The sequence below is a fragment of the Chrysemys picta genome, chromosome 1, assembly GCF_011386835.1.
Source record: "Chrysemys picta bellii isolate R12L10 chromosome 1, ASM1138683v2, whole genome shotgun sequence".
Lineage (NCBI taxonomy): Eukaryota > Metazoa > Chordata > Testudines > Emydidae > Chrysemys > Chrysemys picta.
Window position 1 is genome coordinate 232,352,057 of NC_088791.1, and position 25,482 is coordinate 232,377,538.

Sequence of the window (25,482 nt, forward strand, 5' to 3'; positions counted from 1 at the left end):
ACTAAAATAGTTCAAGCTGGCGGGAGGGAGGGGGTTGTTGATGCTTGATAAAGTGTAATTAAAACTTAATGTTTGTTTCTTTTTACATTATTGTAAAATAATGCTGATTTAAATTATTTAAAATCAAACATTAAGTGAGACTTCAAACTAACTTGTCTGTGCTTTTGATGATTTTCTGGACTTCAGTATGAGTTTATAGGGAATGTAACCTGCAGTGTCAAGTTAGTTTTGACCTTCACTACTTCACATTAATATCATGTGTGGCCTGTAATGTTGCTGAATAAAGGGAAGAAATTCTCCCTGCAAACCAGTATAGAAAAGTGTGTATGCTCCTATTTTCCCTCTCATAAATACAAAAAGGGAAACTTTGATACTGAAAGACATCAAATCTGAATGCGATAAAAAGTAAATACCTTATACAAATATACCTGTTTATACCTGTGGAACTCAATACCAGACATCACCAAGGCCAAGAGACTAATAGAGTTAAAAGATTAAAATTTTCCATCCAATTCTTTATGTACGTTAACATCATGGTTGCTTTTAGCGAGCTGATCTAGATTAAGCAGAAGTTTTTGTTGATCTGTCCACAGTGACACCCAAGATCTTTCCTGAGTGACAAACATTAATTGGAACCCAGCAATGATAGTTCAGATTGTTCCTTTCACTGTAACCATGTTTTGATAAATGCAGTTAACTTCCCATCATGTTGTTCATTCAGCTAGCTCCTTAGGTCTAAAGTTTGTGTCTCACAAAATTTAGTTATCCACAGATTTTGCCACCTCACCGTTGATAATGTTTAATAAATTAATCGTTGGTTTTGGTAAGGAAACTTGGTGTGCTTCATTATTAACAAATAGGCATTTTTCAGAGTGGTAGCCATGTTAGTCTGTATCAGCAAAAACAAGGAGGAGTACTTGTGGCACCTCAGAGACTAACAAATTTATTTGGGCATAAGCTTTCATGGGCTAAAATCTACTTCATCAGATGTAGGGGGTGGAAAATACAGTAGGAAGATGTGTATATACACAGTACATGAAAAGATGGGAGTTGCCTTACCAAGTGGGGGTCAGTTCTAACGAGACAATTCAATTAAAGTGGGCTATTATCAACAGGAAGAAAAATCAACTTTGTAGTGGAATCAGAGTGGCCTACTTCAAACAGTCGACAAGAAGGTGTGATTAACAGTAGGGTGAAATTAGCTTGGGGAAATTAGTTTTTGTAGTGAACCATCCACTCCCAATCTTTATTCAGGCCTAATTTGATGGTGTCCATTTTGCAAATTAATTCCAGTTCTGCAGTTTCTCGTTGGAGAACAAATTGGCATTTGTTCATATTACTTGTTTTGTCTCTTGGACAATCCATGATGGTTCTTTTAGCTCTCACCACCTTGTGATTACTTGAATTTTGTGAAGTAATTTGTCAAGGATAATTTAATTCACCATTTGTTTAGTGTTCTCTTTTTTGATAAGCCAAGATAAAGTACTATTGTTGCTTTAATTGAAACTTTTTTTGTTTTCTAGCTATATAACAGAAATTTGAGGTCTTCACTCAATCTTCAGAGTCTCTTCCTTATCCAGTTAGATGAATCCATACTCTATTAAACATTTAGGAATAATATTCTGTCATCTAAACTAAAAAAATAAAAATAAAAGCCAACACATGTATCTCAATCTAGATTGAGGACATTTGGACTCATCATGTAAGCTTTACTACCACACTAAATGCCATGTCTCTTGTACTCTTTCTTATATGGTGTTACTGGATACATTTGTTGATACAAAATAGATGGGATCAGAGTTAAGGTTGTTTAACTATGCATTTTCTGACTCTAAAAGATACAATTGTTTAGAGGCTTTTTCAACTGTACCTTAATTTCCTGGCTTTCATTTTTCATAACTACAACTTAACTTTGTAATAATGCTTTTCTTAAATAACTGATACCTTTAGACCCATAATTCTTTCCTCAGAAATCGTTGTCTTTGACTTGTATGTTACACGTTCCAGTGATCTATGATCCTGTAAAGAGAGCCCTTTTTCAATTTTTGTGGGTTTTGTGAATTAAATCTAAGCCTTGTTACACTGGCATCTGAGTAATTTCCTTTCCTGCATGCCAGCCCTCCTCCCCCCAAAAAACACAACCTCTAGGTCTCTTTCCCAATGCTTATTTTAACTGTACCCATTCTATTATACACAGGTACAGAGTCAAACAGTCTGTCCACTTTTTTAGAGGTACTGACAGTGCTGGGAGGGCTGAAAGTTTTAACAAGCTAAATGGAGATAGTAAACAGGATGCCATTCTCAAATAGTCATAATGGTGACATTTAAAGTAAATGTATTTAAACATGAATGTGTTCCCAGTGACAGCTAGAGTAAACCTATGACAATTTGAAATTTTAAAGCAATACCATTTCAGTCAGAATTTTTTTAAAAAAAAATCCAAAACATTAGAACACGGGAGATGAAGAATGTATGCATTTTTTTTACTTCAAAACCATATGAAAAAGTGTAAACTTGGCAGGATGGTGGAGAAATGAGAAGGGAAATGTTGTGAACTGAAACAGCCTCAGTCCCAAAAATATTTTTTAAACTACAATAAACTGAAACTAGGAGTCTAAAACTGCTATCTCGAACTGCAGCATTGCTACTGAAACATGATGTTCATGTTTACTTTAAGGTGTGACTTTCTTTGCAATACTTAAAGTACCTTTGTTTGGACAAGAAAAGTTCATCCTGATAAAGCAGTTTCATATGTGATATCTAAATCTTCCCTTTCCTGCTATAAAGTGCCATCTCTGCAAAATTTCTTTTAAAAGCATGCAGTTGTGGTAATGTTTGCCTACTTTATTTCTCAATATTTTCTGCTTTAACATTTTACATGACTGTAATCCTACAGTATGTGGATAATTGTTCAGACACATACAGAAGCTTCATCTTATGGAACTGTGAACATGAGCTTTACAACAGCTTATCCCAGCAAGTTTGTTTGAAGTTTTATCTTGCGGTTGCCTCATGTTCTCTAAAGTGACAGAGTTCACCGGTAAAGGGCTGAACAACTTAGAATTTAATTGCTGTGTAATAAGCCTTATCCCTCAATGAAATACTTCACTGAGGCTAGAGAGTGAGTGGTTTCTGGCAGAAAGAAAAGCAAGGGGAAAAAAACTGCAAAACTGGCATCTGTACATTCCTCCGGAGTTTTCCTTTTTTTAAATTGGGAGCTGCTTATATAGATGGTTCTCTAAACAGGTTTGTTTCTTTCCATACCATCCCATTTAGTCTTTGGAATGCATGCAGCAAAAGGGCAAGCCCCCAAAGTGACTTTCCAATCTGTTTTTGTGATTCCAGCCAAGTTCTCTTTAATGTATGGCGCAGGCTAAGTTGAGCTGGCTCTCTTAGAATATCACAGAACTAAAGCGCAGCTGCTGCTCTAAGTGGCACTGTGTGATAATAGAAAGGCTCTGCTATTTACTTGGACTAGAGTGCCTGGACTGGCTCTCACAGATATTATATGAAATCTGAAAGCATGAGGATAAAAGAGATTTCCTTGCGGCAAGATCCTGATCTAAGAAAGGAGTTGGCATTGCTAGCTCGAGGATGTGATTTTGTTTTACCTTCTAGATTCAAGAAGAGACTAAAAGCTTTCCAGCAGGTCCAGGTTTGTTTATGTTCTTCTCTATATAACTGCTTCCCCTACTTGTGAAGGCACAACTTTGATCTCCATAAACCTCATGAAATACATGAAAGTTCTTCACTAACTAGGAATATTTGAATACTATTTTTTTTTCCAAAATGTAACATGTTTGTGTGTTTTTAAAAGTAGATACTGTGCCTTAGTCCTGTTACATGAATTGTGTATTGTTTTGAAAGCAAAAAAAATCATAAATTTAGCATAACACATATCTGCATGATTTGTTTGCAGATGTGTGTGAAATAGAAAGGTTGGTATACTTAATTACCACTATTTGAGTTAAAAGGATAGTTCCATTATAATCTACGTGCACTTTCCCCATGGATATTAACTTATTCCTCACTAAAACTAGATACAAAAAAGTAGGCTGCAGCTGTGCCCAAATATGAATGTACCCCCTTTATCATGCTCTGTGTGGAATTCCACACATTATGTAACCCAATAAGACATTACCATTTTGGACTTCATGGATCAGATCAGTCCATACTAAAGAAAATTTAAGATTTTACTGTGTATTGCACAAGTATCTGCGTAACTGCTACTTTGCCACCAGTGAGTTAAATCCACCATTTTACGAAGTGGGTTCATTATTATTTGAGTGATTATGCATTTCAAATATTGCTAATAAGTTAAAATTATACTTGTATAGAGAAGTGCTCCATTATTTTGTCAACTTTTGCAAGTGTGCTAGTTTAGTGATGAAAAATTAACAAATGTGATTTTTAAAAGGTATCAAGTATTGTCATAATTTCCTGATGTATTAAAGCTTTATTAAAGAGTTAATGCATTCATCCTGTTTTTAACTTACACCCACCTCCAATCTATGAGCAAAAGCTGTCTCCAAACTATCTTGTATAGCACACCTGACCTTTTTGTACCCTATTTATTTAGGAAAAGATTGGCTGCCAAATTCAGAATTTCCTACTTTTTGTGGAATTAAAGGTAATCAGAAAGTAAATATGGCCTACAATTTAATTCTAAATTCCAAGTCTAATGTACTAGTCTCTTTCAGGTGACCTTCAAGAGAAGGCCAAAGAAACCCATGACCCTATAAATGCTTTGGTCTCCTATTAACTTAATATATTGGATTTAAAAATTGAATGGTGGCGTTTTAGATTTGGTTGAATTAAACTTGATTTGAAAAGGTCATTCCTTATTTTAAAGCAAACGTATAATGCTGACCCTGCTATTTTAAAGCATTTAATGAAAATTTGCTGTGAGTGTGAAAAGATTTGAGTTACTGCAAAATTAGTTTTGGTGGCTTTGAGCACTGTAGAGATCCTGAAAAGTACAAGAAGTGAGAAATGCTACATGTGCTATTTATTCTTGCATCTTTGGTAATTTAGTTAAATGTTTAGAGATATCAAAGCTGGAGGATGGCTTACTCTAGTCAAATACCTTTTTGTAAACGATCAGTATTGCCCTCTGTAGTGCCCTCTAGCTTGAAAATAATATTTTATCAACAAAAATGATGAAAATTTTGTTTGCTTTATGTGGAAAGGAACACTAAACATAGTGTAGCTAGATTGTGTGTATAAAGATAGGTATATAATATCACTAAAGGAAACTTAGAATAAGTGCTTGCAAATCTCTAAGGGCTTGACCACTCTGCAATTTATAATTGTTTTAATACGTTAACCAACATACTTGTAAAATCTAGCGTGGACAAGGAACAAACATTTGTTGCCAAGTCACTTTTAACCCTAAGGTTAAATATTTGTTCTTTGTGTACGTAGCAAGTTCCAGTTACTTAATATGTACATGATTACAGCTTACAATGTAGTTGTAAACCAAAATACTCTGTGTAGAATGGGGAGGAGGGGGATGTGGGAGAAATGGCTTGTGCCCTTCTTTGCTTCTTTATGAGAATAGAGAAGACCCGAATGAAAGTTTAAGTGTCTTCTGCTTGTTTTTTTTATATAAGTATCAGGAATGTCAAATTGGTCATCACTGATTTTGCTAGAAGATCTTTTGGGAGACTCAGAGTATGCTTATTGTGAGCACTAACAATTTAACTGAAGGAGCAAGTGTGTTGAATTTTTAACAAAGATGTCCTTTATTCAAATTAGAGCTGATTGGGAATTTTTCAGTGAAACTATTTTTTCAGAAAATGTTGATTTGCCAAAATCGAAATTTTGCATGGAAATGAGTTTTTACAAAACTTTTATTGGGAAAGTTTCTCAAGATAGAATTTCAAGAGAGAGACCACCACACCCAGTATAGCCAAGAGCCTGGTGGTGGTTAGGACACCAGTAATCAAGTCCTTGTTCTGAATTAGGCAGAGCATGAACCTGAGCCCCTGCATCCCTTAGGAGTACCCTAACCACCAGGCTATTGGCTATTCTGGGGGTAGTGGGAGGTCTCTGGCTTTTCACACACAAAAAATAATTTCAGAAGATCTCTGCTCTATCTCAACGTAGAATAGGAAAAATTTTGAAGTCTCAAAAATGTTGGCAGGACACAAACAAGTTTCCCACCCAATTCTAATTCAAATGTTAATTATTTCCAGTAGTGCCCACTATGTGATAGGTGATTTCCAAATAGAAGTAGAGATGGTCCATGCTTTATGAAGCGCATGTTGACGTTATGCAAGCAGTTGAGGGCGGGGAGGGAGAGGAGCTTTAAGCTGTCTGGCCATAACTTACTTCCCCTCTCAGTTGCTTAACTTTTATTCTTGACTCTTATAGTTTCATTTCCCTACTTCTCTGGTAGTCATAGTGCCTTTCAGAGGAGGAGACAAGATTTCAATTTCTAATGTAAAACCAGAATATAAATCTTTCAATTTTCAGACCTCATAAAGAAGCAAAAATAAGCGCAACCCACTTTTTTCTTTGTAGACTGCCTTTAATTTGTTTTAAATGTGGGGATCAGATGAAATGTTAGACATACTCCAGATTTCCTCTAGCAGATTTATTGCAATTAACACTGAACTCTTGAATGAATACCCAATAAAGAAATAACATTAGTGTATAGCAAGGTTTTGTTCTTCGTTTGTGTATGAACATATGCGACTAAAACATTTGTTGTGAGGTAATTCAAATTGATTGATGGAACTATAATGGCTTCTGGGACAAGTCAGTGGGCTTTCTTCCCCCCCCCCCCCCCCCCCCCGAGCTCCACATGTAAAACTTCCAAGTACAGTATATCCTTTCTGGGACCAAACAATTTGTTTTGTGAAAGTCTTCTAATGAACTGCAATAGAAATCACTGGAAAGCTGGGTGGGCTTGAAGAGCCTGGGGACAGGCTATTTTCCAGCATCTGGTTTTGTTATCTCATGGACTAGGGGTGATAAAATAGAGACAGATTTTTTTTTCTAGAAAAGCCCTGAAAGTAATCGGATCAGCCTTTCAAAATTGATGTGAAAAAGTAGCCCAAGCCTAAAATCCGCCTTTTACCATGTTGTTGAAAAATACTGACTTTCTCAGTTATCAAAATTATTTTTCATGGATAAGCAGAATTTTGCATTGATTAGATGCAAAAGGGGGTAGTCAGGAGATTTCAGATACTCTTAACCCATCACACTTACAGTATGTAGGTAATTGGAATATGAAACTTTAAAAGACAGCTGTATCCCAATTGCTCATCAGTTTCAGGGAAACTTTGGAATCAGAAGTCAACCATGTGGAACATATGTCAGCTGTATTGGAAACTTAAATATGTAAACTGAATTGAAAGGTTTGTTACCTGCTGATCGTTGAGTTTGGGTATTTCACTCTATGGTTGGTGACACGTCTGTTGATATGTAAGCCACCTTACAAACACCTACATAGTGTGGTGATGTATTTGAAGTTGGAAGCAAAAAAGATAATACACAATTAAAATGTATAATTTATCATTTGCACCCAGATATCCTATTGGGTTGGTTGAACTAGGAAAAAGATATTTTCTATGTTTAGGAGCCCACGTCATTTTGTCAAATAGTTCATCTTTTAAGGTTGGAACTGAAAATTTCTTCTTTAGAAGAGCTAAATTTATTTTTATGCTGAGTGCTTCTAGCATTCAGCCTGAATTCTAAAATAACCATTTTCTTGAATTTGGGAGAGCCAAAATTAATATACACAGCTCCTGCTGTACTGTGATTTTTTTTTTTTTTTAGCGTAATCATTCTGCGATATCACGGTTACTATTGTCCCACTAAAGCATAGAGCAGGACCGGAAGGGATCAGGCAAGTATATGTATAGTTGTACAAAACATTTTCCCCTTTAGATAAAAATAAAGGCTAAGTCAATGAGCATCTCTGTCATGATAAATGCCTCTTATGCTTGCTATTTGGGATATAAGCACACACACATCTTTAAACATTTTTTAAAAGTGAGCAACTCAGAAGACTGGCTTTCCTTCTATCTGAAGGAAGCAGCTAATCATTCTTGAAGTAAAAGAGCTTTTTTAGCTCCTATCTCCAGTGACTACTTCCTCAATTTTTCTGTCTCTTAAAAATGACAATGGCAGCTAAAATTGGCGACACTTTTTGCTTTGCCACTGAAATCCTTTGTAACTCTTAAGCTCTGGTGGTATGCCCAAGGAATGTAGCCTTCAGACCTCTGTTTGGGGTGTGCTAGTCTACAGCTTTTTTATGGTCCTTCCTGCTTCTTCGTTCAGTGACAGATAAGAACTTTAGCCCAAGTCTAGGTGAAATCATTGAATAGCTGAATGACTTAGTTGAGGTAGCAGATAATGCTTAACACTGAAGTTACTATGGGGAACTCCTTTGTGATCACTGATCTTCTAGCAGACCAGCTTTCTATAATGGATCTGTTCTCAGAGCTGGTATTAGTGTATCCACAAGGGTTAGTATTCATGGGGCAATGCAGGATCAGTACCATATCACAGCTATACATAATCCTGTTTAGATTGGTAGCCCTGTTTCCCTCTGCCCTTCCCCTTCTCTCCCCCCCCCCCCCAGCAAAAACCTGGTTGCTACACAGAAAAGATTTGAGATCAAATTTATATTTTTTGCAGAAACCAAACTTATTTTATACATCTAGTTACATAACCGCATAGTAAGAAAAAATGAAAGAAAAGATCCTGTATGCTTTATCTAGAGGGAAGTGCTGCAGCTAATCATAGCTGGTTATTCACCTGTTCTGTACCACAAACTTGTTTGGAGCCCACACTGTTAAGACCGCACTTAAGAGACCTAAGATACCTAAAACCAAGAAGTCAGCTAATCCTATTTAGAGTATAAACTACCTGTTCAGAAAAGGTCCAGTGCTACTAGATTCCCATGTCTTTACCTGTGAGACTATTCGTTTCTTTCAAGAAGACTATCCGAAAGCTTCTGGAGCCAATACAGTGGTGACTATTAAAAAATTCTCTCCTAACCAGGGTTGAGAGTCCATTTTACAGTCCTCTCTGCTCTGCAGATGACTTTCAGAATGCCTGAATCACTGGGCCTAAAAATGTTGACTTATTTCTTACTGTAATATGGCTCCAATATCACTGCTGACCTTTGACTCCTCTGATCTAACCATATTTCCCCAAGTTATAGAAACCCTGGTCCTCCCAATTAAAAATATTTGAACAGCCTATGGAATTCTGGAATTTGTCAACTTCTGCCCTCAACGTTGTCCCTTCCAACCAACATGGAATATTTTGATAGCTTGTAACTGGGTTCAGAGGAGAGGTGGAATTGTGGTCCCAAGGATAATGGGTAGGAACCAGTTGGTTTATCTGGGAAATAAGGCTTTCAGTGTTTTGGGTATTAATCAGCCACCAGAAGGTGTTCCATACCTTGCTTATTTTATCCCCCTGAATGGAAAAAGAGGGACAAACTTACTGATATTCAACATTGCTGGTTGCTATATCCACCCTTACAATAACAATGACTGGGCCCTGTGAATTGCTAAACTTGACTTCTCCTGTACATCCCTGATCAAGCACAGGGTAGTGAAATCCTACATGGAGAGTTCTTCATCTCTAGGGTTTTTTCCATCTGTAATGGCAGGTGGAAGATCAAATTGTCTGTCTGAGCCATTGAGCTCTTAGTCCTAGTTCCCATCCTTGTCATTCTGAACACTGCCCTCAGCAACATTCTACTGTGGGCCTCTCTGCTGTTAAAAGTTCCCAGACAAACTTAAGACATCTTGTGGATGAGAATTGTGCTGTAACTTCTTGAAGAAGGGATGAGTCAGCCTTCCCACCCTGAAAGTCTAGTCCAGTGGTTCTCAAACTTTGGTACTGGTGACCCCTTTAACATAGCAAGCCTCTGAGTAACCCCCGCCCCCTTATAAATTAAAAACACGTTTTAATATATTTAACACCATTATTCATGCTGGAGGCAAAGTTCATGACCCCCATGTAATAACCTCGTGACCCCCTAAGGCCCTAAGGGGTCCTGACCCCCAGTTTGAGAACCCCAGTCTAGTCATTGCTCTAAATCTTATTGAATCTCACTCTCAGGCTGATTTTTTTTTTTTTTTTTTTTTTTTGGGTCTTCCATTTATTGTGGTAGTTTATTGTGTACATTACTTCATTGCTTTTGCTGCAGTTGACAATTTCATACACATTGCAACACTTTCATACACCACTGTCTTCCAGTTGCTGTACTTACAATCACTGTGGATTGCATAATTGCCTCTGCTTCCAGGTAAATTTTAATCTGCTTTGGGCCAGTAGCATCCTGACCATAAGAGGAGTTTTACGTGGAAATAGATTGTGGATCCAAAACTTGCAGATAGAGTACACAAGAATTCTGAGATCTCTCAGTTGTGAATGGTGGTGACAAAATTATGTGCTATAATTGAGGTGAATACACAATGTTGTATGTAATCAAGGGGCTTCATGGATAATTACCCCTTGGCTGCCACCAGGCACATAGACCAGAATGCACAGAACATTCATCTAGGATAGTTGCAGAATTGAGTTGGAACATCATGACTGCACTGGGAGGACAGTTGAACAAGTGTAGTTGTGATCCCATCACTTCCCTTCTACATTGACCAGTTGAACTGATGTCTCTGAAGTGTGTTCAAGACTTGCCGAGAGCTAGTGCAAGTGATGAAATGATATTCTGTACTCTTGTGAAACATCTGAAGCACTCATGTGGACAGTGTTCCAGACACTGGAATGTGCACTGTAAATGCCAAAAGTTTCCAGGGTAGACTGGCCTTTATTGTCTCAATGCCCCACCCAAACCACTAGGCGACTTCAGTGTCTAATCAGCCAACATACTATGGTAACTCCAGTACAATCTGAAGGACCACCTAATTTCTAAGATTAAACAGAGCCTGAATGAGAGCTTTCTCATACAGTAACTCCTCACTTAGTCGTCCTGGTTAACGTTGTTTCGTTATGTTGCTGATCTACTAGGGAACATGCTCATTTAAAGTTGTATAATGCTCCCTTCTAACGTCGTTTGGCAGCCGCCTGCTTTGTCTACTGCTTGCAGGAAGAGCAGCCCGTTGCAGCTAGCTGGTGGGGGCTTGGAACCAGGGTGGACCGGCAGCCCCCCTTTCAGCTCCCTGCTCCCCTAAGTTCCCGGTGCAGCAGCTGCCCAGCAGGCTAGCAATTGTAGCTGTCCCTCCCCCTCACTGCCATGTGCTGCTCCTGCCCTCTTCCTTGGAGCTGGTCTCGAAGACGCCTGCTTGCTGTGCAGGGGTAGGGAAGGAAGAGGGGGGCTAATGTCAGGGTGTCCCCTTCCCCCCGCTCCTGCATCCCGCTTACCCCATCTTCCATAGAGCAGGGGGGACACACCAGGGCTCAGGATGGAGGGAGCTTGCAGCAGCTGCGGTCGCAGCAAGCTGATATAATTAACAAGGCAGTGTACTTAAAGGGGAAATGTGCATATCTCCCTCCATTCCTGCTGCCTTGTAGAGTGAGAGAGTTAACCCTTGAGGGCTCAGCCAGTTGGTAGTTCATCATTTAGCAGTAAGGGAAATATCCCACCCTCTGACTCCTCCACCTCAACCAAGCTTCACAATCATCATCACTGTGTACCAATATTAAATTTTGTTTAAAACTTTGTGTGTGTGTGTGTGGTCTTTTGTCTGCTGAAAAAAAATTTCCCTGGAACCTAACTCCCTCATTTACATTAATTCTTATGGGGAAATTGGATTCGCTTAACATCGTTTTGCTTAAAGTCGCATTTTTCAGGAACATAACTATAACGTTAAGTGAGGAGTTACTGTACTATTTTCTAATGGGGGGGGAAAGGTGGGTTCTCTTTGGAATGTTTTGGAGGAGGAGGGTCTGCCTGCAAAAGCAATATTATAAACCTTAAATTATCAAAAAAAAAAAACCAACAAAAAAACAACCCCAAAGACCTCCCTTTATTAAAGAAAATACTAAGTTCTCAAGTATCAGAGGGGTAGCCGTGTTAGTCTGAATCTGTAAAAAGCAACAGAGGGTCCTGTGGCACCTTTGAGACTAACAGAAGTATTGGGAGCATAAGCTTTCGTGGGTAAGAACCTCACTTCTTCAGATGCAAGAAGTGAGGTGCATCTGAAGAAGTGAGGTTCTTACCCACGAAAGCTTATGCTCCCAATACTTCTGTTAGTCTCAAAGGTGCCACAGGACCCTCTGTTGCTTTTTAAGTTCTCAAGGGTTCCTAAAGGATGTGGGGTGGAGGGAAAGTATCCCCATAAAGTGGACTCTGAGCTCTCGGGATGCAAAGCTTAAGTCCTTCTAGTTTGTCTGCAAGAATGAAACATATGTAAGGAATAGTATAATCATGGCTTTGATTTATGTAAAATAGGATATGTTAATCTCTACCTGAAGTCACAGAATAGATACTGCAGAAGGCTTATTCTCTGAACTGATTCAGAACTTAATATTGGTTGTAAATTTACTTTCCTACCTTGGAATTGTTTGTTGAAGCAACTTCAATTTAGCCCTTCCTCCCCAATTTTATTTTTAAGTTTGGGGTGGCCATTCCTGACACGAGTGAAGTCTTCCTTCATCCAAAAGTGTTTCCTAGCTAGTAACAAACTTGTTCCTTGAGGGTGTACTTTCATAATGGCTTACGTGCCATCCAGATCCTTTTATCAACTTTTAGAGTATCTTGCTTCCTTTTTGCTCCTGATCTATTCAAAAGTCTGAATCAGTGGACTTCTTCTGACATCACTCCAGGCAGAATTAGAAGCCTCCTGCTGGGGGGCTGCAAATAGCTCACTAGTCATGTTGCTGGCTCCTCATTCTGCGTACTAAATCACTTTGAGACAGCTAGAATATATTCCCTAAAATAACTTTTCTGTATAGGCAGTTGCTGTAGTTGGGATTTATGTGATCAAGAACAGGAGGATGCTAGTTCCCATAACTATCTTTGTGATCCACACTGAAAATTCTAGGTCCCCCTAGTTTATAAACTTGCAGAAGTGCAAGACCTCCTTGTTTCCAAGATTGTTGTCTGGGAAGAGCCCCAAGAAAGATCACTTAACTTGGCAGAACACCGCTCTCTACTGGATCAGAAACAAAACAGTAAAGAAGATGAACCATTTGATATGATTCCATTTGGCAGTTTCTTTGCTCATTATGTAGGTAACTGAAGCCTACCTATTACTTGAGTGGAGCAATTCTGTTTTTGAGGGTGACCAGGGGCATGGCTTCAGCCCTGGAGTAATGAAGGAGAGCTAGGTAGTCTTGCTTATGAGTTCTGTTGAAGCACGCATCAGCTTAACTTCAGCTAATAATGCTGCTTCTGAGCTTTCCGTATATAAAGCAATTAAGCCAGTCTAGGATTTTGTTTGACTAGCTCTGAGTGACGCATACTTAAAGATTATTTGTCAAATTCTATCTTGTGAACTCCTGTACTGAATGAAGACGTGGATATAGATAATTTTATGTTAACCAAGTTTTTTTCTGCTGCTCAGTACAGCAACTTATTACCCTTCTGGGAAAACTGTTCTCTGTTCCATATTTTTTATCCTCCCATTCCAGTCTCTCTTAATTTCTGTGTGCTGACTCCTATTCATCCCCATCTAGCTAAACAAATCTAGTTAAGGGTAATAAGGTATTTTAGGGATCTTGTAGTAGTAGAATATCATAGTACATGTTGTGGTCACAGCTGTGGAAGTCTCCTCCTGGGAAAGAGGGAGTAAGTTGTCACTGGAGAGTGGCAGAGAGAAAAGGTGTCAAATTTTCTACATGTAAGCATCTCAAGGTGTATGCTAGTTTGTGGAAGAACCCAGATCTTGTTTTCAGCACCTTCGATAAAGCAAAGCAAAAGTTAAAATACAATCTTCATATGCGCCCTGCTAGTGTCACCTACACGGAGGGGAAGGTGACAACTACAGGTGGATGTGAATATTGCGTTCATAAAAAATAAACTGATAGTTGGTGTTGGTGGGAGGGGGGAGAGTTTCCCTTTGTATTCTGACAATTGACCTATATGTAAGTGGAACCTGAGTTTCACTGTACTAATACACTAGACACAGAAGTTCTTCAAGAATGTTTCCTGCTTCTGTCTCCTAAAGTCAGAAGTTAATTTTAATGGGACTTACACTTTGTGCTTTCTTTAGCAAAGTTAAATTGTGTGAAAATCCAATTGATATGAACAATAAACCAGCTCATCGAGGAGTGTTGGGATCCATCTTCTTGTATCCCTACTCTATTGTAGCTGTAAGTCCACAACTGTCCTGTAAGAATGTACCACATTTGTTAAATGAGAGCTTTCTTTCATAAGGATTACAATATAGTACAGGCTCAGCATTTTATATTCAGGGACTGAATAGCATATATGATGTCTCAGTATTGTAAGCAGAGCATAAATAGCGGTTTTGAGAAACTCTGCATTATAATAGCTATTAAATTTAAACAGAAGCTTCATTCAGAACTGAAGATGAGGGTTAATTATCTTATTGACTGAAAAATATGGGATAAGAGGTTAGAGAGCCTAGTAACTGGTTTCCTTCTTTTTTCCCCCCATGCAAATTTCATCCTCTCTGAATTTTCCAATTGAGGCTTTTGGGCTCTTCTGCAGTAGAAATATCTGTAAACTTTGATCATACTTTTGATTGTTCTTCACTGTATCTGTTGAAATTACATGTGTGTCACTCAAATGAGAGAGAAGGGAGTTAAATGCTGGGTTTTATTTGTTTAGGCTTGCTCATAAGACCTAAAAATGGGTTGTTCCAATAAGTTTTGGGTTCAAAAGGTAGATGAGTAATATACACCTATAGAAATATTTATTTTTCATCCTTTTTTTAAATCCACATAGCATTTGAATAAAGTTTGTGATTTACAAATAGATCTAAAACTAAATGAATTTAGAAGCAGTGTCTTAAGTAAAATGGATTGCAACCCCCCATACTGTTTTGTTACATCACCTGTCTTAAAAAAGGAAAAGAACTTCTGCAGAACCAGAAATCTTTACCCTGTTAAAGTGGCTCTTGCATTCCTAAACTTTTAAACCTTTAATTACTGTTTTTGACTTGGCTATCTTTTCAGAATAAGGTGCTATGATGCACCACTTCTTAGAAGTGACAACCAGAGTGGATAAGAATCAGTGATATTTTTTATTTAAATAATTTTTTTTTTAAAATGCTCTGAAGGAAAAACCTATCTAAAAATATCTTTGAGCTATAACATATCTTAATTAAAACTATCTCATAATGGAATAGGGATTATACATTCTAATTCTATAGTATGAGACAATATATTCATGTAATGTTTAAGAGTTTTTTAAATGAGTTCCAATAGTTCATGGATTAAGGACCCAATTTTATGGGGTTTCAGGAGCTTCTGTATAGATTTAGGTTAATTTTTCCATCTACCCAATGGGACTCTGTACCTTCTAGACTGAGCACTATCAGAGATGCTTAGTTTTGCAGTTCTCTACCTGTGGATTTGTGTCTCCAGAGATAACATGCTTGTTAACAGCAAAAATGTTTTAAATAAATAAATATATAGAGGTGAGAAATAACAGACCTCAACCCTATTGTCCCTCTGCAAATTTGTGTACACAGAGTCAATCCCTTATCTCTCTCTACAAGTGCAAAGTTTCAAAAAGTTCAACGAATAGAAGATTGTTGGGGGTGGAATAGATCTGGACAAGGAGAAGAAATCTGAAGATAAATGTGAGAAGGGAGGGACAAACAGTAGAAACGAGTGAAACTGTTTGAGCAGCATATTCCAGAAGTCTTGACGTCTTTCTAAATATAGCCTTCATTGATTTGAGATCTACCATACCATTCTCTTACTAGAAGGAAAAACCTACAATGGCAGCAGGCCATAAAAGAGATCCAGTTTGGGAATATTTTAATGAAGTTTCTCTACCTGTGGGTAAGACAGGCATGCGTGCAAAATGCAAACAGTGCAACAAAGAAATGCAAGGCCTGGTTGCCCTAATGACACAACATCATGAGAAGTGTTCCTTCTCCGGAGGAAGCTGCATTGAAGATGATGAAAGGAACATGTCTGAACATGCAGGATCTTCAGGTTGGTAACAACCAACAAGAAGGCACTTTTATGTAGAAATCCATGATTAAATCAAGTCTTCCTGACTAGTGATGTAAATCATGATTTAAATCAATTTGATGTAAATCAAATCCACCCTGGTGACAACTTAAACTTTTGCCCATACTTGACTGTGTGTGGTAAGAAATTCTGGATCTTAGATTAATCTGATCCTGCTGCATGTTTTCCATCACCTGAAGTCCTAATATTGAGTAGAATCTCATTCTTGAGATCTGCATTCTATGCAATGTACCAAGGCTGTTGATTTTAACACTAGAAAATACTCTTTTTCCTTATAAATCTCTACTCATAAACAATAACAAAGCTGCATAGTCTAAGTTGATACTATAAAACACAAGCACTGCCATATGAGGACAAAATCATTCAATTATGCTAAGTACTGCATCATGTCAAAACAGTGCAAATACTGAGAATTGTTTAGTCTGTGGCATCTTGATCAGCATGTTGTTTAAATATATTTTTAAGTGGGTAAGTGTGCTTGATTTTCCCCACCCTTAATGAATACCATGTTCCGGTATTTAACTCACTTTCTCTTGACCTTCACTCTGTAAACAATTGAGACTTAACCTCATTGAGCTAATTGACTTTATGCATTTATTTCTTTAATGTGGTAGTTCTTGCACAAACAGAGTTGCCATCCTGAAAAGTGTACAGTCTTTTAAAAATAGGGGTGAAGAGGCCTTTCCCCTTTTCTTGATTTCAAGAAAAAGTTATTTTAGTTCAGGAAGGAGAGGAGATGTTATCTCATTTCTAAAGTCTTGCGGTAATGGTGGCTAGGATGGGCCCCCATGACCAGCTGCAAATACTCCATATCCCAGTAACCCAGTAGGCAGGCAGGGGAAGGAGCAGGCATCTATACCTCACCAGAAGAAGTGTACCATAGCCAAGGCAGTCCAAGCTGTGTAACATCCAGATATCTCTACTTGGGAGAGTGTTTGGGATAAGCATCCCCTTAAAAATCATCTTAGGGAAACAGGGAAAGCAACAGCTGGTTCCCCCATATTTAGAAACTGGCCCATCTGGCTTCTAAACTCCTTGCTTCCTCGGTTTTGATCAAAGCCAAATTTGCTGCTTGAATAGACATTGTCTACCACTAAGAAGGGAGAAAAACTAAGCAGGCTGGAGAGGGTCAGAAGATTCTTATTCATGGAGTGGGTGGGGATGTACATGTTTCTTTTCAGCCTGCTTGATAATGTGGTGATTTCCCTGCCTCTTGTTATTGAAGGGCTGTAGGAATAATGTATCTGATGTTGACATATTCTCAGATGTTATCAAAGAGTAGGGAATATTCTTGAAACTAGCAAAGGGAATGAAGAAATGCCTTTGTGCCACTCCATGCAAAAATAAATAAATAAATTTACCTTCTCACTACTTTTACAAAATAAGAGTAAAGAAACACTTCATAGTCTGAATTTACCCAAAGCCTTTATGCTTTTTGTATGCCGGGGTAAAAATTGACTATGTGTATTAAAGGAACGATCTTACTTTCTCTTTTCAAGGTGAATCTTACAGAAGCTTATTTGCAATATTACAAAATTGTAAATCATTAGAAGATCACATTTTAGAGGAAACTTATTAGCTTTCTGAATTGCGAATTGCAACTCAGGCATATGTTCATTGCAAAGGCTAATATGTCAAATTTACTTCATACCGTTACACTTTGACACATGCAAATCATTCATTGAAATGTAACTAATTTTTTTAAAATCTCCTTTTAGCTCCAAATATTTCATAATTTTATGTGGTTTGGCAAGTTGTGTGCTGGAGTTTCTCACTTGGCTGAACAAGTCTCTTTTGGTAGTTTAATTTATAAACCGATTTTTAGCACAAGCAAGAAAATGAAGGCTGGCCTCCAACTGAAAAAATTCACAGCAGCAAGAATAAACGGTGTCCTATCAGGTTTTCAATCCAAACAAATTTATTCTTGGCATTAGCAGGACTCTTAGCAGTATTTTTTAGATGTGAACAAATATCCCACATTAATTTAAATTGTTAGAATTAAGCCAGTAATTTGAGATTTTTATTCATCTGTGTGGAATTAGTCATAGAAATATAGGACTGGAAGGGACCTCTAGTCAGTCATGTAGTCAATCAATCCTCCCTGTGCTGAGGCAAGACCAACTGTAACTAGATCATCCCTAACAAGTGTTTGTCTAACCTGTTCTTAAAATCCTCCAAGGATGGCAACCTAGTCCAGTGCCTCCCTTTGCAACCTAGTCCAGTACCTAACTATCCTTGTAGTTAGTTTTTCCTAATATCTAACATAGTGAATATATTTAAACTTTTTCTCTATAAGATTAGTTTTCCTAATATCTAACCTTAATCTCCCTTGCTGCAGATTAAACTGATTACTTCTTGTCCTATTTTCGGTGGACATAGAGGACAGTTGATCACCATCCTCTTTAACAGCCCTTAACATGTTTGAAGACTTAGCTGCCCCTCGGCCTTTTTTTCACAAGACTAAACATACCCAATTTTTTAACCTTTCCTTATAGGTCAGGTTTTCTAATCTTTTTATCGTTTTTGTTTATCATTTAGTCAAAGTGCATTTTTAATAGGTTGTCTTATTTAGAACAGAAATAGCCCTTCTTTTGAGTATTTTCAGTATGGCTCCCTCTTGATAAGATGTACATATGCTCTAGGACATCCTACTGAACCCTCTAGAAAGCAGGGATCAGAGGGGACATCCAGGTGAACCTTCCCATTCATTCATAGGGGACATACAAAGAAGTGCAACTTTAGTAGTTCCTCAGTTCCTTCTGACCTTCATCTGAAAGTTGGAACTGAGGATCAAAACCTGTAGTTATTTTCTTTTTCTTTAGAAAAGCAAAAACCACTCCTGTACCTACAGCTTTTGATTGGCTGTAACTAATGTACCATAGATTTGGTTTTTCTGTACTCAATTTTTGGTATGAGCTTGTTGACCTGGTGTTCAGTGTTGTAGGTGTAGCTGATCCCAGCAAGAAGTCTGGGTTTAAATGTTGTACATAATTCTGTTCTAAATTATTGATCCCGGATCAACAGTCTTAGTAGCTGAATGGAAATCGTTTCCCAGGGTAGTGTGCAGCCTTCGTTGCCTTTACTTCCTGCACCCATAGGGATTGGAAGTAAAATGCTTGAACTCTTTCTGCTTAAGTTGTCTCTTCAATCATCTGGGTTGGTACCATCCTAGAGACTTGAGACCCACTTCCAAAAACAGTTCATAGAAGTCTTCAGTCAGAGATTCAGTTGCATAAAAGGTGAGGGTGGCCTTAGTGCATGCTACTTCCTTGATGCTGAAAGGACAGGGAGGGGAGGCTTTGTTTTCTGTAACATCCTTCAGCGTATTTCTGGAAGATGTGGAAGCCTGGGTCTGTGCCTCTACTTAATGCTAAAGGAGGCTTTGGAATACTTGCGGCAGGATTCTTCAAGGGAAATACGAGTGCGTAATGCTTTGATACAGCTGCTTCACCTCAAAGGTTATCTGATTCAGTGCCGGGGGAATGCTTCATACTTGCTGCTGAGGAGTCAGTGGGGAGTTACTGTTCTAGCATTGTTTCCTCTTCAGTATGTCCTAGAAACCATCCCTGACCTTGCTTTCCAAAGATGGATAGGTGTTGAAAATTTCATTGACATGGATGGTTTGGGGCTGAGCTCTTGTTGCGGCCATAGTCCTCAGCCCCAAGAGGCTACTGTATATCTGTTTCCGAAAAAAGATTCTGAAGGTATTTTTTCTCTGCTTCAAAAACCTAGAAATTGAGCCCAGGAAAACTGACCACTTTGGGGAGGCAGTTGTATTTGTTGGTCACCCTTCAAATGAGGATTTCTGATTACTGAAAGATGACACACATTCTCCTTCCTGTTCCAAAACCAACTTCTCTCCCTCTTTAATCAACTCTCCCAGAAGGAAAGGAGACCAACCAATTGTGCTTGATGGGCAAAGAGTAACCATAAATACTCTTCAAGCAGTGCATAGTCCCTTTAGGACCTCTGAATGCTCTTGGACTACAGCTGTCTCCCTGAAAAGGAGCTAAAGGATCCAGACCTTAAAGATAACTAAGATAAGTTGGTGGATTTGCCTTTTTAGGACCACAATCTGTTTAGTAACAAGGCAGATGATTGTTGCTGCCTGGTCGGGGAAGTGGGGAAATATCAGACCAGTGATTCTGGAACTCCAAAGGGTTTTCTTTATTTAGTTCCACTACATGTTATTGCTATACATTCTTTTTCAATCCATTTTCAGGTATCACTCACAAGAGTACGAAGGCTTAAATTGTTTTCCTCTTCCAACTTGAAGCAATAGAGAAGGTCCCTCTGTAGTGCAAAGGAAGATTATTTACTTTATTTCCTTTTTTAAAAAAAAGAAAAGCCTGCATTCCATATAGGCTCTCAAAAAATTGAACAAGTGCATAAAAAATCAAATGTACATGGTAAAGGGATCCTAACTTGACAATCCTATTTAAACAACCTTTTACCTCACTATTTCATAAGGTGTTTGTTTTCAGTTTGGGTTAGTCTTTCTCCAGTGTTTTGTAATTCTTCATATGCCAATTCCTATGCAGATTGAGTTTGTTTAGACATCTTGTTGCTTCCTGTTCAAAATCACTCTGATATAAATATTCACAATAGGGACCAGTTCTGTTTAAACTATCACCATCAAAATTGAAGCACATATTGAAATAGCACATATTTAGTGTGCTATTTTTCTTTTAACTAACACACTAATGATCATTTTAACTTGTATAACAAAAGCTGATGTTTTTACTGTTACCAAAATATCCTCAAATCTAGAATGTCAAGTTTATCCACAGCAATATTTTACTTGGAGAAATTAAATGGTGGTATGGTTGAGCGGTTTTGGGATGAGGAAGCTTCTGTTGTGATGAAGTGGACATGCCTGCTGTGTTAAATTTGTCCATCCGGAAAGAACAGTTCTGGGAAAGGATTTATCGTTAGTTGTTGTACAAAGTTAACTTTCTAAATTCCAGATAGCCTTCAAAATCCAAAAATCTTCTACGTGTAAACCAAAAGGTTACCATTTATCTCGCTGTATCACAAGAAGATGTGCAGTATACTTTATATAATTGAAGGAACAATTTTTGAAGAATATCTACTGTTCCAATCCTCTCCAGAACTTTCAATTTTTTTAGTTTCTTCTCTTGCTTTGTTTTACTGGGTCATCTTCCCAGTCTAAGTCTTTTTACATATTCCCTTTTCCTTCTTTGCTAAGAAACCAGTCTTGTGACAGTCTTTAAACTTTCTTAACCTTGGATTTAAAACACCTAGTTTCGGGTCTACACTAAAGTTGCACTAAAAGACTGTTTAGGCCAGGGGTTGGCAACGTTTGGCACGCGGCTCGCCAGGGTAAGCACTCTAGTAGGCCGGGCCAGTTTATTTACCTGCTGACGTGGCAGATTTGGCGGATCGCAGCCCCCACTAGCCGCGGTTCGCCGTCCCGGGCCAATGGGGGCGGCGGGAAGCCGCGGCCAGCACATCTCTCGCCCGCGCCGCTTCCTGCTGCCCCCATTGGCCCGGGACGGCGAACCGCAGCCAGTGGGGGCTGCGATTGGCCGAACCTGCCACGTCAGCAGGTAAATAAACTGGCCGTGCCCGCTAGGGTGCTTACCCTGGCGAGCTGTGTGCCAAACGTTGCCAACCACTGGTTTAGGCTAATGCTCTGAAACTTTTAACTAAAGGAGTTTATAATAATTTAAAACTTCCTTGCATTCCACCTGAAGAAAGAATGGATAGCAGTGGATCTGAAGAACTTTATTACCCGCCAGTCTTGTCTGCAGCTGAAACTGCTGCCTAGGGAAACAACAAAGGTTAGGGGGGAAAGGAATGAAGTAGCTGGATCGCAACTCAATCTGACCTTTTGCTTCCTTTTTTTGTCTTTCTGTAAAAATGGTCAGTTAACACACAGCACTGAGAGCACACTACTGTGATCTTTAGCCCTTCCCTCTCTATGGGGGGGGCTAAAAGATCTACTCCCCAGGCTGGCACAATAGATTAAAACGTGCTATCTATATAATCATATTCCAAGGGTGTCGCTCTAAAGTATAGAATGTCTGAGTCAGTTTGAAATGATGGAAACAGCTTCCAACATGGTTGAGATCTCCTTTTGTTTAGGATATCACCAGGTTGAATAATCACTGGGATTCACTGTCTGTGACTGTTCAGTTTTCAAGTTCTAAGCCGTTTTGCCTTTACAAATTACACCTGGGCAACAGCACAGGCTTTCAGTGACTAGTTATGTCATAGAGGCTCAACCCACGCACTGATGTAGTGGTGGTTACCTTGAAATGTAGGGGGAAATTATAAAGAAATTGTTTATTGCACTCTTCATGATGTTAACAGTAACACCACTTTGGAGATTGGAAAATTGTTTTTTTTTTTCTTTTTTTTCTTTTTTTTTTTTTAAATAAAAACTCTGATGTGTTTCAGCCTGGGGAAGTTTTTAGGTGATCTGGAGTATTTGTTAGTTTTTATTTGGTGATTCTGTTGATGTGACTTTTACATTTTTTATGGCATCAAGAGAGCCTTTATGGTGTAACTGAAAAGTGCAAATCCAGTAAACAAAAATTAAAAAAAATTCACCTACAAATACCACAAACTCAAGTAAACTTATTTCTTTTCTGTTTTTTATTCTGACCTACTTAAAGGATAGCATTGAATTTTAGTGAAGTTGCAACATTAAGGCAAGTGTAAAGTTGGAATTGTTTGGCTCGTTTGTAGAAAAATCCTAGGGGATTAACTCAACCTCTTTACATGTTATGTCTCAGTGAAAGGTGCAGGATTGAAGTCCTCTTGGGGACCAAAATCCTTTATCCGTATGACATTCTCAACATGGATGGCAACAGTACAGACATCCCTATGTTGTTTTGCCATTGCCTCAGCCCAGCTGTGGAAGGACCACCTTGAGGGGTGTGGTGGTAATAATGTGTCTTTGCCATTCATTCCTTAATTTTGCTGCTGAATCTATCAGATGGTGCCAATTGTGACTGGAGGAAATTGAGATGGTCTTTGGGTTCACGGGGGTGGTTGTTTGCATCATAGGCCACTATGGGGAAAAACTTTGTCACTACTAAATTGGGCTGGTTTTGAAATTGTAACCTAGAGATGAAAGCCATTGTATTCAGTTGCCAAATTATTGAGCTGTCCAATACACACATTCTTTTTATTTGCTCAGTTTATTTCTCTATTGCCTTATATCCTGTTGACTTGTTTTTCAGCTACTGACCTTTCTTCATGGGACTAATTGAATAAAGGGTAAATTCTCCTTTACTGTAGCTAACAGCTGTACTGTAACCACTTACCTGAATAAATTTACCTATAATGGACTTCAATCATTTTTGAGTTGTTAATTACACAACTCTAGCATACATAGACCCGTATATCTTTGCACTTGTGTGTGCAGAAGCATTAGTACCCAAATACTGAGAACATATTTTAAGGAAAGTTGTCTTGTTTTCAGGATTCAAGTGAAACTTTTTTCTTCACAGTTATGACTCTTTGAATTAGAGAAGAAAAGTGTGCAGCTTGCTAGCATCCACAAGATTGCATGCTTACCTGACCCTCTTAAGTCTACAAAACTGAGGTGGAAATTTTCTGAAAGCAAGATCTCACATGATTCTAGCACTTCAGTATTTAAACTTGTTACTTAACAGCCTTGCTTGTGATATTTTGGGCTGTTCTGGTCTCAAGCTAGAACTGAAAGTAAAAATAACAATTATGAATACTTCCAAACTTCAGAAAAAGGTTTGGCTAGAGTTCTGGTTCTAAAGCTGGATGAAGACTCGAGGTGGGATCGAGGGGAAACGCTGTTGTTACCATAGCCAAATAGCTTTCCTTATGTCAAACTTAAATTCATTTTGAAAAGACTGAAATGTTCTAGATGCCAGTTTTTCAGGAATTTTTCACTCTTCATTCTTAAAGAGCTTATTCCAGGGGTCGGCAACCTTTCAGAAGTGGTGTGCCGAGTCTTCATTTATTCACTCTAATTTAAGGTTTTGCATGCCAGTAATACATTTTAACATTTTTAGAAGGTCTCTTTCTAGAAGTCTATAATATATAACTAAACTATTGTTGTATGTAAAGTAAATAAGATTTTTTAAATGTTTAAGAAGCTTCATTTAAAATTAAATTAAAATGCAGAGCCCCCCGGACCGGTGGCCAGGACTTGGCCAGTGTGAGTGCCACTGAAAATCCGCTCGCATGCTGCCTTTGGCATGTGTGCCATAGGTTGCCTACCCCTAGCTTATTCCATCATATGTAATGATTTTGTGTAGGAATGTGTGTTACAGTAGTTAATACAAAACAGGATAAAGGCTTTTCAGTTTCATTCTAAGGAGGATTGTATGGCATACAGTTAATAGACCTCACTATGTCAAATGTATTTATCCATTTAGGTTCAGACAAAGAAAGAAGAACCTTTGCCGCCATCACTGAGCCAAACCATTCCAACATTTTATTTTCCCCGAGGATGTCCAAAAGAAAAAGTGAATATAGATGCAGTGATTGCCAAAATAGAAAGAACTTTCTCTCAGTTTCCAAATGAGAGAGCAAGATTAGAAGACATGGGCAAAGTTGCAAAGGTGAGGATTTACTGGGTGTCTAATTCCTGTATACTAACGTACAAAAAGGAAACAAATAATGGTTTTCCTATGTTATCTGTTGTGTGATAGGAATAAAATTCCAAAAAGTTAAGTAAAGACCATACCAGTCAAATTTAAGTGAATATGGGGCCTGATCCATAGCCCATTAAAGTCAATGGGAGTCTTTACATTAACCTTAGTGGGTTTTGGGGAGAGCCCATAAATGTCAACATCAGAAACTCAAGCAACCAAATTCTCTTTGAGTTATGTTGTGCAGTCCCAGAGATGTCAGTGGGATAGCATTGTCTCAGTGCAAAATTTGGCCGTGTGCTTCATAGTAATCAATTGTACTACTGCAGATGTTTTAAGTGCATTGCTGTTGGTTTACTTACACGGTGCAAAATTAGAATTTTGAGTTATCACTCCAAATATGTCTATGTAGAACTCTACAATTAAACCAGTTACTCATCTAAAAACAAAGAAACTAGATAACTTTCTCACCTTAGATAGGAAAAAGTCATGGACTTGCATTATTAAAACTTCAAATCCACAATGGCTTTGTTTTTTTGGAGGGTTTTTTCTTAGTCCTTCTGTAGTCACTAGATTTATTGCCATGTCAGAATATGGGGTTTATCAATCTAAAAAGACTGACTTGTTTTGCTTCTGTATAACATACATAGCAAATTGGGTTGGAGGAATTTCATATTTTCTCCTTATAATATTGAAACAATAAATATTTTGTTTTCAAGGGTATTGATCACTTCGTATATCTTTCCATAGTAGGCTAGGGCTAACACTGGAACATATA

General features: G+C 38.2%; 1 protein-coding gene across 11 annotated transcripts in view; it reads left to right on the plus strand.

The window, feature by feature from the left end:
* PPP2R3B (protein phosphatase 2 regulatory subunit B''beta) overlaps window positions 1-25,482 on the plus strand; it is a 95,379-nt gene that overhangs the window by 39,060 nt on the left and 30,837 nt on the right. For 7 of the 11 annotated variants that reach the window (XM_005283266.5, XM_024104442.3, XM_005283270.5 and 4 more), the window contains one exon: window positions 24,489-24,674. In XM_005283266.5, the coding sequence (XP_005283323.1) occupies window positions 24,489-24,674 (186 nt within the window). Of the gene's footprint in view, window positions 1-3,102; window positions 3,656-24,488; window positions 24,675-25,482 lie in introns of those variants that run through there. The other 4 variants (XM_005283271.5, XM_042840853.2, XM_065580810.1 and 1 more) reach the window with 4 other exon arrangements.